General features: G+C 38.2%; 1 protein-coding gene across 4 annotated transcripts in view; it reads left to right on the top strand.

The window, feature by feature from the left end:
• b3glct.L (beta 3-glucosyltransferase L homeolog) overlaps positions 1-16,103 on the top strand; it is a 245,904-nt gene extending 229,801 nt beyond the window's left edge. For all 4 annotated transcript variants that reach the window (XM_018244677.2, XM_041580780.1, XM_018244678.2 and 1 more), the window contains 2 exon segments: positions 10,459-10,603; positions 15,833-16,103. In XM_018244677.2, the coding sequence (XP_018100166.1) occupies positions 10,459-10,603; positions 15,833-15,994 (307 nt within the window). In that variant the 3' untranslated portion in view covers positions 15,995-16,103.
• Positions 16,104-16,976: the final 873 nt, after the last annotated feature.

Genomic DNA, 16,976 nt, shown 5'->3' with positions numbered 1-16,976 from the left:
TCGCTCCGGAAGTGTTCGCCGCCTAAATAAGTCACACAAGTGCAATTCTTTTCCTACAGTGTGTCATATCAACAGACTAAAAGAATCTACTATATGGAAAGCTACTTTGAGTCCTGGGGATTTGTTACCCCAACTTTTCTGGAAGAAGTCATGAGCAGGGAAATTACACCTATGCCAAAAGCCAGGGACCCCCAACCCGTGAGCCACATTCAAATGTAAAAAAAAGTTGGGGAGCAACACAGGCATGAAAAAAATCCTAGGGATGCCAATTATGGGCTGTGATTTGCTATTTGGTAGCCCCTATGTGGACTGGCAGCTTACAGGAGGCTCTATTTGGCAGTACATCTCATTTTATGTAACTAAAACTTTCCTTTAAGGCAGGAATTCAAAAAGAAGCACCTGCTTTGAGACCACGGGGAGCAACATACATGGAACAACAACCATGGGGTTGCTTGGGACCCGGTGGTTTCCAGATTAGGGATATTTTTGTAATTTCGATCACCATACCTAAAGTCTGCAACAAAAACTTTTAAACATGAAATAAACCCAATAGGAATGTTTTGCCACCAATATGGATTCATGACGCTTAGTTACCATCAAGTACAAATATACTGTTTTATTATTACAGGTATGGGACCTGTTATCCAGAATGCTCAGGACTTGGGGTTTTCCAAGTAATGGATCTTTCCGTAATTTGGATCTTCGTACCTAAATTCTACTAGGAAATCATTTAAACATTAAATAAACCCAATAGGCTGGTTTTGCTTCCAATATTAATTACATCTGAGTTGGGATCAAGTACAAGCCACTGTTTTATTATTACAGAGGGAAAAAAAATCATTTTTAAAAATTTGGATTATTTGGATAAAATGGGGTCTATGGGAATTACGTAATTCAGAGCTTTCTAGAGAACAGGTTTCCAGATAACAGATCCTATACCTGTACAGAGAAAAAGTAAATCGGTTTTGAAAATGACAATCATTTGCTTATAATGGAGTCTGTGGGAGATTCAGAGCTTTCTTGATTAAGGGTTTCTGGATAAGGGATCCCATACCTGTAGTTTATATATATATATATATATATATATATATATATATATATATATATATATATATATATATATATACTTTAAGTCGGTCTGTTTCAGAGTTTAATATTTCCCTCAGTTCCATTCATTTTCATTTTCCCAGTCACACTTTGTTTTTATTCTGTAATGATTTATTATATTTTATATTATCTTATGATATTTGTTGGCCAAAATCATTTCTGCCTCCCAGTTATGCCTGGTATTAATGGGCTGTTACTCGTTTATTTATTTCTGCCTTTAATTCCTCCTATTAGTCAGTTGATTATAAAGGCATTTTCAGTTTATTAAAAAGGGAGAAAACTAAAACCCAAATATTAAAGGTCCTTCGTGATTTATGGGTTGTTATATACAGATTGTTGCACTGTTTATTTCCCCAGCCAGATTATTAGTAGAGTTCTCCACTTTACAGTCTATTTTTCTTTCCATTAAATGACATTTTCTTACAGTCAGGGTAGATTCGGCCCAGCTTTAATGTTTAAACGTACAGTAATGTCCAGTCTGAAGCCTTCCAGCCACGGTTCCAAGAGATAATTGTATGTGTGCTATACTTTTGGCAAGTTCAGGTGTGCAGGGTAAAAAGTTAAAAAAACGTATGTGAATAAATGTAAAGAAATACACAACATCTAACGCAGGTCTATCCCATATTGGATGTTTGCTTTCAAGTTGATGTTATGAATTGTTCTACACCAAATGGTTGTATCAGCAGAAAGGTATTAAAGGAGAAGGAAAGTCTTCTTAGGCACCTCCAAGTGATTGTAGTTACTTACCTGAAACCCCAGGCCGGTGCTCCTATCAACAGAAAATTGCACTGGCTCTGGGTTATACCAGTGAGCACCACGGAGTGATCCTCTTCCGTTCCTCTTTCTCGTTGCGGCTGCACATGCGCATTAGAGTAAAAAGCCGAACTATAACTAAAAAGTCAACTATTTCGTTCTACTGTGCATGCATCTGCCCGGGAAATTTGAAGAAAGAAGAAGGTGGAAGAGGATCGCTCGGTGGTGCTTACTGTTATAACTCAGGGCCGGTGCAGTTTTCTACTGTTAGGAGCACCGACCCGGGGTTTCAAGTAGGGATGCACCGAATCCACTATTTTGGATTCGGTTGAGCCCCTGAATACTTCGCGAAAGATTCGGCCAATACTGAACCTAATCCAAACCCTAATTTGCATATGCAAATTAGTGGTAGGAAGGGGAAAACATTTTTTACTTCCTTGTTTTGTAACAATAAGTCATTCTGCAATTTCCTTCCCTGTCTCTACTTTGCATATGCAAATTAGGATTCGGTTCAGCCAGGCAGAAGGATTCGGCCATCCGAATCCTGCTGAAAAAGGCTGAATCCTGGATTCAGTGCATCCCTAGTTTCAAGTAAGTAAAGACAATCACTTGGAGGTGCCTAAGAAGACTTTCCTTCTCCTTTAATACCTTTCTGCCGATACAGACATTTGGTGTAGAATAATTCGTAACATCAACTTGAAAGCAAACATCCAATATGGGATAGACCTGCGCTAGATGTTGTGTATGTCTTTACATTTATTCACATAAATGTTTTTAACTTTTTACCCTGCACACCTGGACTATAGTTATTTAAGATATATTTATATAACATATTTTATCTTAGTGGGGGATCAAGAACAAGGTTCTTGTTATTATAACAGAGAGAAAAGAAATCGATTTTTAAAATTTGAAAGCTAAAAAACATCCAAAAAGTGCAGCTCCCATTGACTTCTATAAGACCTCGACTGCTTTTACTTTAGTGATTTTCATGGTTTTTGGAGGCCTATTTATCAACAGACTCATTTTTGTGGTTTTTGAAACCACAACTAAACTAAATTTCTCTAAAACCACAAATGTCATGAAATTTATTTAAAAAAATCCGAACTGAAAAAATGTGTGACTTTTTCAAGTCGCACAAAAGTCATCATCAAAAACTGGAAAACCTGTAAAACCATGAATCTTCCAGTAAAAGAGTGCTATTTTTTTAAAAAAATTTTGCTGGCAAAAAGCATGGTCCCAAAAAGTCACAGCCCCTTAATAAATTTAATATTTTAGAATTTTAGAGAAATAAATGCAAAAAATGTTAACAAAAAAATGTTATTTATGAAAAAAGTTGAAATTCACATTTGTGTAAATCATCTCCAGACTTCGCTATATAAATAAATGATGATGATGATGATGACCCCCATGCACAACATCATATACTTTGGGTCAAATTCACTACAGGGCGAATTTCCGCCAGCGACCACTACTCCACACTGTGTGCTTCGCAAGGCGCAAATTCGTTACCACTAGGCTAATTCACTAATATGCGAAGTTGAGTCTCAACAGCCGAACTCTGGCGAATTTTCGCTAGAGCTACTTCAGCTGAGCGAGTAAAATTTGCTTCTTAGTGAATTTGTGGAGTAACAGATATTCGCCTGGCGATAGGGTGCAAACGACCACTAGCGACGCTCTCGTTCTCTAGCGAATTGTCCTCTATGCCTGTTAGGGCTGTCCATGGAGATGAGATTTCTGGTGAATTTTCCCTAGGGTCGGCCACTTTGCCCTTTAGTGAATCTGCCCCTATATCTTGGATTCTGTGGAGAGTACTTAAAGGGATCCTGTCATCGGAAAACATGTTTTTTTCAATAGTGCTACTCCAGCAGACTTCTGCACTGAAATCCATTTCTCAAAAGAGCAAACAGATTTTTTTTATATTCAGTTTTGAAATCTGACATGGGGCTTGACATTTTGTCAAATTCCCAGCTACCCCTGGTCATGTTACTTGTGCCTGCACTTTAGGAGAGAAATGCTTTCTGGCAGGCTGCTGCTGATATCACCCCCTCCCTTTCCCTGGGGAAAGGGAGGGGGTGATATCACTCCAACTTGCAGTACAGCAGTAAAGAGTGATTGAAGTTTATCAGAGCACAAGTCACATGACTGGGGACAGCTGGGAAATATGTCTAGCCCCATTTCAGATTTCAAAATTGAATATAAAAAATCCATTTGCTATTTCGAGAAATGGATTTCAGTGCAAAATTCTGCTGGAGCAGCACTATTAACTGATTCATTTTGAAAAAAAAAAAAAAAAAAATTCCCATGACAGTATCCCTTTAAAACAATAATGGCAAAAAGCTATCCTGGTGTCAACAAATTCATGAAGTCTGTCCCTTTCCCTTTAAATGCTCTGTGTTTGCATATAAATGTCGTTCTTAGTAGTATTCGAGTGTGCAGAGTATAGAGCCTGGTTAATTAACATGATGTTTATTCAGCCGTGATTGAAAGTATAATATAGAATTGTAGATCCATTCATCAGACAAGAAGATTAATGTTGGAATTAACTCCAAAAAGTTAACATTTTGCTTGCAAACATATGGGATGTTCATGGTCCGTATGACTTTATGTGCCGCCATAATTTTTTTGCTTTCAATAATATATAATCATGAATGTTGTATTTCTGCAGTGCTGGTATATTGGATATAGTTACAGAGTGCTTAAAGCCCATTCCATAAGCTGAAGGGGTGCTGCCAGTTCAGATTTATAACCCTGGAGAAACAATTAAAACTCCATTTGAGTTTATACCAAAGGATCCAGCAGCAAATGCTTTTTGACTCCTGCTGGCAGCTGACACGTACTGGATGTTATTGCTTTGGATGGGCACAAAAGATTTTCAGATGTACGTTTACTCAAATTTCGGTGTGTTAACCCTGTCCGTGCCACATGTTTTTGATCTTGGTTCTAGGTTTCACTTTGATCAGTTCCATCACGGGGTGATCCCTGGCCACAATCAAAGCTACATAGATCAAAGAGGAACCTGAAACTGTCGAATCGAAAACATCAGCGTACAGTCTCATTTCCAGTTAAGGCTAACTTAATCACACGTGTTTCTAACCAGGCACCCCTATATCCTCTGGAATTTATCTGGGTTCCCTTTTATGTGGGTTTGATCAGAGTAAGACATTTTATTGATATGCTCCAACCACCTGCCCTTTGTTGGAAGAGCAATAAACTTTTATGATAGACTGTGGCACTGATAGGGTTAAAACTGTTCAATCTTGTACAGTATATGGTCTACATGTAATAGGAAACACTTTCAAATGTATATTAAAACATATTTATAAGTTAAAATCTTATGTTGTAAAAGTAGCAGAAATATGCTAATAAAACACAAATGGTAGAAGCTATGGCATACTGGGCACGACACAATTACAGGAGATGTAAACATTGTGACAAATTGTTGTCACAATTTTGAAGTAAGAATTTATTTGATTAAAGGGGAACTCCGGCTTCCAATACACTTCAAACTGTTGCGTGCACTTCCACAAACCAGAGGCCAGCGGTGAATTAAAAAGTGACTTTATTTCCAAAAACATTTCTCCTCCAAACGCATTTTGCGTGTTAACATGCCTACATCTGCTGAGTGTGCACTGTCTTGTCCTGTCCCTGCACTATGCTGTCCTGTTTTGCAGGAGTTGCATATTTTTGCCCTTGCACTTTTTGTCTGTTCTCCGGTACATCTATGTTGTGTGTAGCACCATGGTCCTAGAGGGACGGTGTTTTGTTTCACTGTGTACTGTACAAACGTATATGGCTTTAATGGCAATAAACTCACTCTCGACTCTCTCTTGAGATAACAGTCGTAACAGTAGTCAGCCAGATCAGCAAAGTAGTCAGACAGATCTGCAGAAGAGCAGGGGGCTAGGCTTAGAGAACTGTCAGAAAAAATTAAAAATCATGGAAAGTCTGCATTTTTTAATTGATGTATATTGCAAAGTTGCTTGAAATTATGTTTACTTTTCAAAAAGCTTCTTATGTTTCTGTGGAGTTCCCCTTTAACAAGCTGTTTTCTATATAGTCTTTCCACCATATTGTATCTAGTCAGTGTCGGTCTGACGACAAGCTCCCCCCACCCACATACTCTTGTAAGCCCACTTGGCTACTGTATAATGCTGTGTTGCCTGTGACATGCAGAGTAGCAGAGGTGAGCTGAAAGGAAAGTGCAGCAGAATACGGTTTAGATAGTACAGTAGTAGTGATGTGCGAGTTGGCCTGACACCAGCGGGACCCACAGTTGGGTGAGTTCGGGCCGACCGCTCACTCCTCTTCGCAGGTCCTGGTTGAGCTCTTCAGCTGCTCTCCCCGCCCGCCACCTTGCACTGCCGGCTTCCAACTTCTGCCTTCTTCTTTTATCAATGCTGCACCTTTTGTGACCTCATCGGAGATCGGCGCGGGTCTATAAAAAGAAAGCCGGTAGGCGAGTTCGGGTGGGCGCAGGTGGAGGGAGGGCTCGGGTCGGAAAAAACCCAACCCGCACATCACTATGCAGTAGGTAGTGGGTGGTGCAAATGGCAGGGTAGTCTAAACAAAATATGTGGCCTTAGGGCTACTTGTAGAACAGCATACCCTCTTTACACAATGGGGGTCATTTATCAACACTGAGCAAATTTGCCCATGGGTAGTAACCCATGGCAACCAATCAGATTGCTGAATTCATTGTTCTTCTTGCAGCTGCCTTTAAAAAGCTAATCACTGATTGGTTGCTATAGGTAACTGCCCATGGGTAAATTTGCCCAGTGTTGATAAATGAGCCCCAATGTGACACTGTCTTTATCAATAATTAGCACTGTATAACCCAGACATACCAATAAGATCTGTCCATAAACTAAACTTGGATTTTTGCATTATCCCCCTGCATGCCAGTAAGATAATTGCAGAATTGTATTAGGGGTTATGTAATAAAAGTCACTAAGTTTGCCCAAGAGCAGTAACCCATAGCGACCAAACAGCAGGAATCATTAACTGGTTACCTGTTTAAAAGCAAACATCTTATTGGTTGCTATTGGTTACTGCTCCTGAGCAAACATAGTGCCTTTTATTACATATGGGGGTTACAGCAGTGCATAAGCCCCACACATTCCATATTCGCTGTTTTTCTTTCTTAAGTTGTTCCCAACTTTTCTTTAATCATCTCACTTGTTACCTTCTAAGTAGTGTTCGCTGTTCTTTCTGTTCCTGGTGCATGTTATCCATTGCCTATATTCTGAAATAGTTCTCTGGATAGCTTTAGAAAGACAAACAAAAAAGCGATGAGCTAATATTCTGGCACAAGTGGGAATGAGGCAAGTTCCTACACTGCACCCACGGGGAACACACCAGGGACCACAACAGGGAACAATAGGCAGCCTTGCATTCCAATAATGTAAATTCTAACAATGGCAGTTCCAGACTTTGAGAAAAGATGAGTGCAAGGAGAACAGATTAATTGATCCAGCAAGACCAGTACTGGGTCCACTAGGACCATGTCCCCACCAGTTTTTTCTCCCAGTATCCTGGTGGACCAGTATATGGCAGCTAAATTCATTTGAACAGGCTAAAATAATTCTCTATTTTATCCTTATTGTGGCTCATTTTACAGTTCTCTTGCAGGTGGATCATTCTGCAAATCAGAACCCAGAGCTTTAAAACATTTACTAGGCTAGTCCTATATATAATCAATTAGAACGCTGGGACGTTCACAGTTGTAAAGTTCACAGAAACAACTGCCAACTGCAATTGGAATAGCAATAAAATAAATGACTTAAAAGCTACTCTATAAAAGACTGTAAAAGAAGCTTGTTTCATGTTGCAAGAACGGTTTGATATACTCTGGAAAGCATTCAGCCTCATGCTTTGAATAAGTGAGTGACTGAGTGAATAAATGCCACCTGTGTGAGGCTCTTTCATGATATTTTTTCCATGATTTTTGGACTCTACATGAGTTCCAAAAAATAGAGTTGATGATGTCTTTGTGGCAAATAGTCCAAAAGAACATAGCCTTGATTTTTTCAAGAATTATTATACCCCTAAGCTGGAAATAGCTTGAATCCGAAAATATTCCAGCTAAAACCTGTCGAGGTCAAGTAGAAGTCAATGGCAGAGGTCTCTTAAACCATTTGAAGATGTTAATAGCCTTCATGATGTTTGGGGTCTTTTTGGTGGGCTTTGCTTGAAAACTCTTTTAATTAGAGCGATTCTTGCCGAAAACTCGATCAATTTGAGTATTCAAGTTTTTCACCCCGAATTCACGGATTCAAGTTTTTTCCATTTGAGTTTTTTCATAAATCAGAAAACATTTGAGTCGAGTTTATTTGAGGTATTAAAGAACCTCAGAAACCTCACAAACTCGACCTTTGATAAATAACCTCCTTCGTATTGAACCCTGTAGTAGAACTCTCAGTTGTTAAGGCTTTGCTTTTTACATAGGCTACTACTACTGGCGTAATTTCAACTTTTCCACTGTCACAGTCAAATTTAAATATTGTCACATACATTTTCATTATAATTTTCTAACATTCTTGAATCAAGGTTTTTACTATCATAAAACAAACAGTAGTTCCTGAGAATCCCCCATCAATACAAGCTGTATTAGAAAGTAACATTTCTGCCATGTTTAACTCAGAGTCATAATTTCTACTAAGTTCAACGCTGGGAGGCCCATTTACTAAAGGTCGAATTTCAGTGGTATTAAAGGTTTTTTTTAAACCACGATTAAACTCTATTTCTCTAAAATCAAGAATGTCATGAATGTTATTAAAAGAAAATGCTTCTGTGATTTTCGGGTCCCTTGTATGTATAATGGTTACTCACCACATCAAGGAAGTGGCCCAGGTGTGTAAAAAGTATGAATAAAAAAAACACTGAAAAATCTATGAAATCTAAAAAATATGAATAGCTCTAATACCTCTTAAAATGTAAGTTTCTCAGACAATTACTAGCAAAAAAAAACCCTGAAAGTCCCCCGAAAGTTTGAATGTTAAAAAGGTCTACTAGGATTCGCCTACTTTATTTGGAGCAGTTTTGTATTAGTTTTTAGTGGTTTTTACTAGTGATGGGCAGGCGCGAATTTGTGGCGAATTTACGTGATTCACCGACGTGAATAAATTCACGAAACCACCATGAATGTGCGCCGGCGGCGTTTCACAAATTTTTCGCATTTTGCGGGAAATTCGCAAATTTTTCAGCGAAACGCCCCAAATTCGCCCATCACTAGCTTTTACACTTGATAAATATTGCATTTTTTGCATTTTAGAGAAATTTTAAAAAACATGAATTTTTAAAAAGAAAAATACAATTCATGAACAAAAGGTAATCTGAATTTTAGTAAATTATGTGTTAACGCCTGAAAAACTAAGAAAATATTTGAAGCTATTAACTGTGCTGCATGTGCAGTATTACATAGTAAGTAATATAGTGAGTAAAATGCATAATAAGTTCTGTTGTAAACAAAATGGGCATGGGATAAGCAAAATGTATGGCTAATAAGATGATAAAAGTATTTAAATACCTTTGTAAAAGAATGTTTGTGTATTGTTGATGTTGCTTGCTATTGTTGATGACCTGCATGCTAAGGATCAAAAACAAACTAAGTGAACATTTAGGGGGTTATTTATCAAAGTCCGAATTTTTCTCAATATTTTCTGCTACAAACTCAGATAAAATCCGCTTGGGTTTTTTACGCTTATTTATTATTACAATTTCCCGAAAATTTGCTTCGCAGTAAAAAATCTGATTTTTTTTTTTTTACCCGATTTTCACGAATTTCACTATTTTTTCGGAATTTTCACCCGAAAAATCTGAAAACTTCGGGGTATTGCACAAAACCCAATGCACATCAAAAAATCATTGGGACTTCTCCCATTGACTTATATGCAACTTCGACAGGTCTGAGATGCCGGATTTTCTGATTCTGGCTTTTCCATACACGGGGTTTAATAAATTCCGAAAAATCCCGTGATTTTTTAAAAGTCTTTCATACTGTAAGGGGCAGTAAAATAGTTTGAATATTGGACCATTCGATAATCAAAGTACTGTCTCTTCAAAAAAACGTTGTCTTCAATACTTCGCCAAATTAAACCTGCCGAAGTGTTATGTTAGCCTATGGGGACCTTCTACAGTTTTTTGAAGTCGAAGTAAAATCGTACGATAAAATCGTTCAAATCGTTTGATTCGAAGGATTTAATCATTTACTTCGACCGCAGAATACCCAAATTCGATGAAAAAAGTTTGACTTCGATATTCGAAGTATTTAAATTCGATGGTCGAATTTCGAAGTATTTTTTACTTTGAAATTCGACCCTTGATAAATCTGCCCCTTAGTCTGCCCGTAAGTCAATACATAGAAGAGCTGTGGAAGGTGTTTGATAAGTTAGTGGGAAGACAGTAAAAAGTGGAAATTCAAATGAAAGCAGCAAGATAAAATGCCACTATAGAAGCAAGGAAAAGGGAAACCGTAGGGGAAAAAGTATGTGCCTTACTCACAAAGGGAAAATGAAATGTAAAATACTGAAAAAAGATTACAATTTGAATTTTTATGCATAAAATGATTCTGTCTTTCAACTGTTGTGTTGTCTTTACCAGGATGGTATTCAGCAGAGAAGCAGTGAGAAAACTTATGAACAGCAAGTGCCAGTGCTACAGTAATGATGCCCCTGATGATATGGTACTTGGGATGTGCTTCAGTAGCCTCGGAATTACACCCACCCACAGTCCACTTTTCCACCAGGTATGATGCTACTGAGAAGACAAAAGAAGTTTAGTTAGAATCCATGATTCCTATTCATCCAGATATAACTGCACACTAACACTTCTTTTGGTTTTTAAAGCTTGATAAAGAAATCAACATTCTTTAGTAGATGAGTAAAAAAATTAAGGCCAAATGTCACCCAGTACTTTAGTGTTATACTGTAAGATAACTATAAATAATATTTTAAGGTATATAACGTTTTTACATTTATATTTTTCCACCCTTTCTACTATTCCATGGAAGTGTGTTCTTATCTATTCTTCGCCTGAATGATCTGAGCAGGACAGGAATCCATGTATGGCAAACTGCCATGCACATCTTAGTTTATGGTTTGGATGAGTGTGATGTGATAAAAAATCAAATGATTAAAGTTACAGCAATTCTTCTTACGTGGAGGAGTTGCCTTAATGTTGTTGCCAAAAGGTTATCTGCTCCAAGATTTGTAAATTCCACATTTTATCTGGAGCCAGTTCTATGTAGGAGAAGCTTGAATTCTGATTATATTGGATTGATATGACAACCAAAACCCCAAATAAACCTGGATACGGCCATGTACACATCTCAGGGTGTGTGCAACAAGTAACTTGAACCCAAACTGGAAACTTCAGAGTTATATGGAATTGGAGGCTTGGACAAAAAGGTCCTAAAAGTTTGGGGTCAGAATGTATGTGGGCAACACAGGGCCTCAGTGGTTAGCATTAAATGGATTCTGTCATGATTTTTATGTTGCATTTTTTATTTCTAAATTACACTGTTTACACTTTGCAAATAATTCACTCTAAATTAGGGATGCACCGAATCCAGGATTCGGTTCGGGATTCGGCCAGGATTCAGCCTTTTTACAGCAGGATTCATCCCTACTCTAAATATAAAAAAAAGTGTATTTTTGTTAATTGTAATATTGGTGTGTAGGCGCCATCTCAGGTCATTTTGTCTGGTCATGTGCTTTCAGAGCCAGCACTTTAGGATGGAACTGCTTTCTGGCAGGCTGCTGTTTCTCCTATTCAATGTAACTGAATGTGTCACAGTGGGACCTGGATTTTACTATTGAGTGTTGTTCTTAGATCTACCAGGGAGCTTTTATTTTGTGTTAGGGAGCTGCTTTCATGTTACCTTCCCACTTGTTCTGCTGTTAGACTGCTGGGGGGGGGGGAAAGGGAGGGGGATGCTTTCACTCCAACTTGCAGTACAGCAGTAAAAACCAACTGAAGTTTATCATGTCACATGACTTGTTGCAGCTAGAAAACTGTCTAGCCCCATGTCAGATTTCAAAATAAAATATAAAAAAAATCTGCTTTTTTGAGAAACTGATTTCAGTGCAGAATTCTGCTGGAGCAGCACTATTAACTGTTTTGAATTTTTTTTTTCCCATAACAGTATCCCTTTAACTTTGTCTGTAAACAGTTCATATATTCTCTACTTGTATACCTACGTTTTCTCTGAGTGCTTCATTTTTCTTCTGTACTCCAAAAATGTAGAGGCAAGTTATTTGGATCTTGAAGAAAATGGCAAAGTGTGCGTGTTCATCAAATGGACATTAGATTGTAAGCTTCATTGAGTCGGGGACTGATCTATGGGCAGATTTACTAAAGGACGAGGTGGCTAACACTAGCGACTTTTCGCCAGAAATCACATCTGCATGGACATCGGCAATTCACTAACAGGCGCAGACGACATTTCGCTAACGATAGAGACTGACGCTAGCGTTCGTTCGCACTTTATCGCCAGGAAACTTTTTGCTCTGGTGAATGGTCATTGCTCCGCAAATTCACTAAAGTGCGGATTTTACTGACCGTTACCTCTTTTACCAGAGTTGACTTCGCCACCTCAGACCAGTCAAACTGCTAAAATGAATCGGCATCCTCCTCAATCTTATGTCACTTACATCATATCTTATGTCACTTACATCATATCCATATCATATGCATTAAAGCTGAAAAAAGTTGCTATTGCCTACAAAAGTCCTTGAACTTGAACTTTTTTGGTTAAAATTTTCCCCAGACATTTGAGGGCGATGGAACATTCATTTTACTTTGGACTCATGTCTAGGGCATTATATGATCTCTTTTGTCTTTATTAAGGTTCCTTGGACATTTGTAATAAAAAGTGGCCACTTCAAGCATTTGCAGCAACATCTCAAATAAAAACGTCCATACAACTTTAATGTACCCGTCCTATTCAAATTGACCTAAGCGTAAGATCACTAGCGACTTTTCGCTAGGCATAAACGAACGCTAGCGAATCATCCCTATGAATTGCTCACACTGAAGAAGTATCGCTAGCGAGAAGTTGTCAGCGTTCGGCGCCCAGGACGCAACTTCGCATTTTACTGAATTAGCATAGTGGTAACGAATCTGCGCCTGGCAAAGTGTGCAAAGCAGTCGCTGGCGACAATTCGCCCTTTAGTAAATCTGCCCCTCTGTGTGTACATGTGGGAATTAAATGGATAGAGTACCTATTAATTTTTTAACCTATTTAATTTTTAATTGGGTTTAGCTATGATTTTTGCCATAGCCCACAGCTGCCTTTACATTAAGGCAAACAATTTCCTTACATTCAAATAGTTTTCTCAGAGGAAAATGACGAAACTGAAATATTTTTCATAGTAACAAATTTGAAGATTTTTTCCACTCTTTTTTTAGTGTCCCTCGGTTTTTGGGGTGTCATTTAAGGGGTTTCTTCACCTGCTCTTAGAAAGAGAAAACAGTTATGTTCTACGACCAAACTGTATTCTCAAAATCTGAGCAAATTCCCAAATGTTAGAATTCTGTAGCAGACATTTGTAGGGCTTATGATTGTTTTATCATTTTTGTGTTAACAGATTCAGCAAGACTGAAAGCCCTTTGAGAATTGGGTTTTCATCCAAAGGACAAATGGTTTTTACAGACTATTATAATACATTCAATATTACATGTCTTATTACTCATCTAATTTTCATAATGATTGTTTAGTCATAAAGTGAATGTCTGAGAACATTGTGTTCTGGACTCACAAACAACCCAGGGCTGAACTGGGTGCCACAATGTGTGCTGACCCAATAGAGAATATCTCAGGTAATTTCCAACGTTTTCATGGGTTGGTAAAATATATTTAACATCACGTCCTCAAAGAACTCATGTGTTATGAGCTGCCAACTGAAATTTCCCTTTGCAGGAAAAACACTTTGTATTTTACACTTATACAGTAAATCTCCAAAATGTTCTCTCTTAAATAGCAGTGTATTAACTGGAAGGCTTTTCTTTCCCCCTTCCTGTATGAAACATTTCATAGGACCGTAACAACAGTTCTTCATGCATGAAGTACACAGAGTCGTAGTTTTATGAAATCATTTTCCCAAGACGTTAAATTAGGTTTTAAAAGGTGTCACATCTGGAAGTCCTTTGTTACTTGTTTATGTGAATCTCTCACTTTAGGCGATCAATTGCATATATTTGTCTCTTGCACAAATCATCTTTTTTGTAGTAACATCCACTGGGGAGAGAATTGTTTTTTCTTATTCTGATAAGTAGTTGATTAAAGGGCAAGGAAAGTCCACAAAACCACAAAGTCAACAAAAGCTTTCCAAACTCTATGGTTATGCCTCCAGAAACAGCTTTCTAGAAGATTAGGCAAGTATTCTTTATGACCATGTTTTTCTGAAAATATGGCACCATGTTATACCTGCTTCAGAGCTAAAACTAAAGATAGGGAGCAGAGGAACGTATTTAGGGTGCAACTGGAGGAATGTGGGGATGAGAGTACCAAGTATGGAGACAATCTGGTGCACAAGGCTGCTAAACAAAAGTAGGTGGTGGTGGCAGCAACTTAGATGGAAGTGTGGATGCCCTTTGCCTAGGGTACAAGCAGAACAGACACCTGTCAAGGATGCAATGGAGAGAGGCTTTGAGCATAGACCTCTTGTTCCTGGCTACCGCTTGGTCCGGTCCATCTGCAAGTCCATCAGGGAGCGTGTTGAAGGTTTAGTGGAGAAGATAAAGGTTTGTTGCTGAGCGGGGATTAGATTTTGAGGGGACTATGACCACCCCCTCCCACCTAACACTGGGCAGGACTTGGCCTGGTTTTCTCCCTCAAGCCTTCTGGACGCATGCATTCATAGCTAGTTTCCAAGATTCTGACCATCATTAGAATTCAATCAACCCTGTGAGAAGTAAAAGCGTGTACTGCAATAATGCAGGGCAGGTGGAGAGCTGTGTCATCACAAAAAGGAACAGGATATTACCAGGGATGCACCGAATCCACTATTTTGGATCCAGCTGAACCCCCGAATCCTTCGCGAAAGATTTGGCCACATACCGAACCGAATCCTAATTTGCAAATTAGAGGTAGGAAGGAGAAAACATTTTTCACTTCCTTGTTTTGTGACAAAAAGTCACGCAATCTCCCTCCCTGCCCCTTATTTGCATATGCAAATAAGGAGTCTGATTCGGTTCGGCCAGGCAGAAGGATTTCGGCCGAATCCGAACCATGACGAAAAAGGCCAAATCTAGAACTGAATCCTGGATTTGTTGCATCCCTAGATATTACTTGATGTGCACAGTGTTCAGACTACAGTATTTGTAGAAAAACAGCGGAAGTGACATGTACCAACTGATAAAAGTAAGTTAACTTGCTGGGAAAAACGTATTATAAGGAAACATTTAAGAACCAGGTAAAGGCTTTTTTTAAAATGGCCTTTCACCTGACAAGCACTTTACTTGTACTTTAAAGGAACAGTAACATCAAAAAAATGAAAGTGTCTTAAAGTAATAAAAATGTAATACAGTGTTGTCCTGGATTGGTAAAACTGGTGTGTTTGCTTCAGGAACACCACTATTGTTTATATAAATAAGCTGCTGTGTAGCAATGGGGGCAGCCATTCAAAGGAGAAAAGGCTCAGGTTACACAGCAGATAAGCTCTGTAGAACATAATGGTGTTATCTGTTATCCACTATTTAACCTGTGCCTTTTTTTCAATTTCCACCATTGCTACACAGCAGCTTGTTTATATGAACTATAGTAGTGTTTCTGAAGCAAACACATCCGTTTTACCAGTGCAGGGCAACACTACATGATATTTTCATTACTTTAAAAGAATTTTATGGTGTTACTGTTCCTTTAAGGAGCCCTGGATTTTTGATAGACTACAATTATCTGTACATCATCAGAATACACACACACAAAAACGACGAAACTCTGATTTGACTTTTTCTTACTTTTATTGCATCCTAGGCACGGCCAGCAGACTATGCAAAAGATTATCTTGCTCACCAAATACCTGTCTCCTTCCATAAGCACTGGAACATCGACCCAATAAAGGTTTATTACAAGTGGCTAGCCCAAGATGAAGAAAAACAGCAACATAGACAGAGAAATATGAAGCACGAGTTGTAAGCGCAACTGTTATGAGTTATGAGCCATTGGACATTGAAATGACATTTTTAATTTTCAGACCTTCTCTTTTTTTATAATGAATAAAGATCATTTGTGTTTACAGTTTAAACATGGACTCGTATTTAAAGAATGTATTTTTCACAAGTCTACGTTATGCAGATCACTTTGTTATTCACGCAGCTTAGATGGAGCACCACGGCACACCACAGTCTGGCATGTCACCGAATTCAACAACTGAGTGCAAATTACTTGTTTAAATGGTTGGTGACTTGGTGAGCCGTCTGAACTAAAGGACTAGATAACACATTAGTAGGAACCAGATTTTTTGTTAATGGTTCAGTGATGGTCCTCATCATATTCAGGTGTATTTATACCCTTTATTTTCCATCTACAGTCAAGGGAAATCCCGAGGATGGAAAAGTCAGAATCGGAAAATACGGCATCTCAGACCTGTCGAGGTTGCATATATGTTAATGGGAGACGTCCCAATGATTTTTTGATGTGCGCTGGGTTTCGTGCAATACCCCGAAGTATTCTGGCAAAAATCTGAGTTGTCGGTTGAAAAATCAGAAAAAAATAGTGAAAATTGGATGAAAAAATAGTGAAAATATGATTTTTTTCTCACATAGCAAATTTCAGGGAAAATGTAACTGATAAGCGTAAAAAAACAGAGTGGATTTGACCGGAGTTTCTAGAAGAAAATATTGAGATAAAATCAGACTTTGATAAAAAAAAAACCCTTAGAGTTGTAGTATTTCTGGTCAGGTGATCTCTGAGGCAGCACACAGACCATAACAAAATGGTGGTTCAAGGCAAGAGATGTAAAAGGGCAATATTTACTTAAATATATATTTCAGTTTGGTAAGATTTTTTAATTTGTCACTTAATATGATATAAACTCGGTTGCTAATGTATTAAAGTTGGGGTATAGTTTTCCTTTAAAGCAAAACTTTACTCCCAAAATGAATACTGTACAGATTTT

This window comes from Xenopus laevis, chromosome 2L (genome assembly GCF_017654675.1).
Source record: "Xenopus laevis strain J_2021 chromosome 2L, Xenopus_laevis_v10.1, whole genome shotgun sequence".
Taxonomy (NCBI): domain Eukaryota; kingdom Metazoa; phylum Chordata; class Amphibia; order Anura; family Pipidae; genus Xenopus; species Xenopus laevis.
This window is presented reverse-complemented; position numbering and strand designations above follow the sequence as displayed.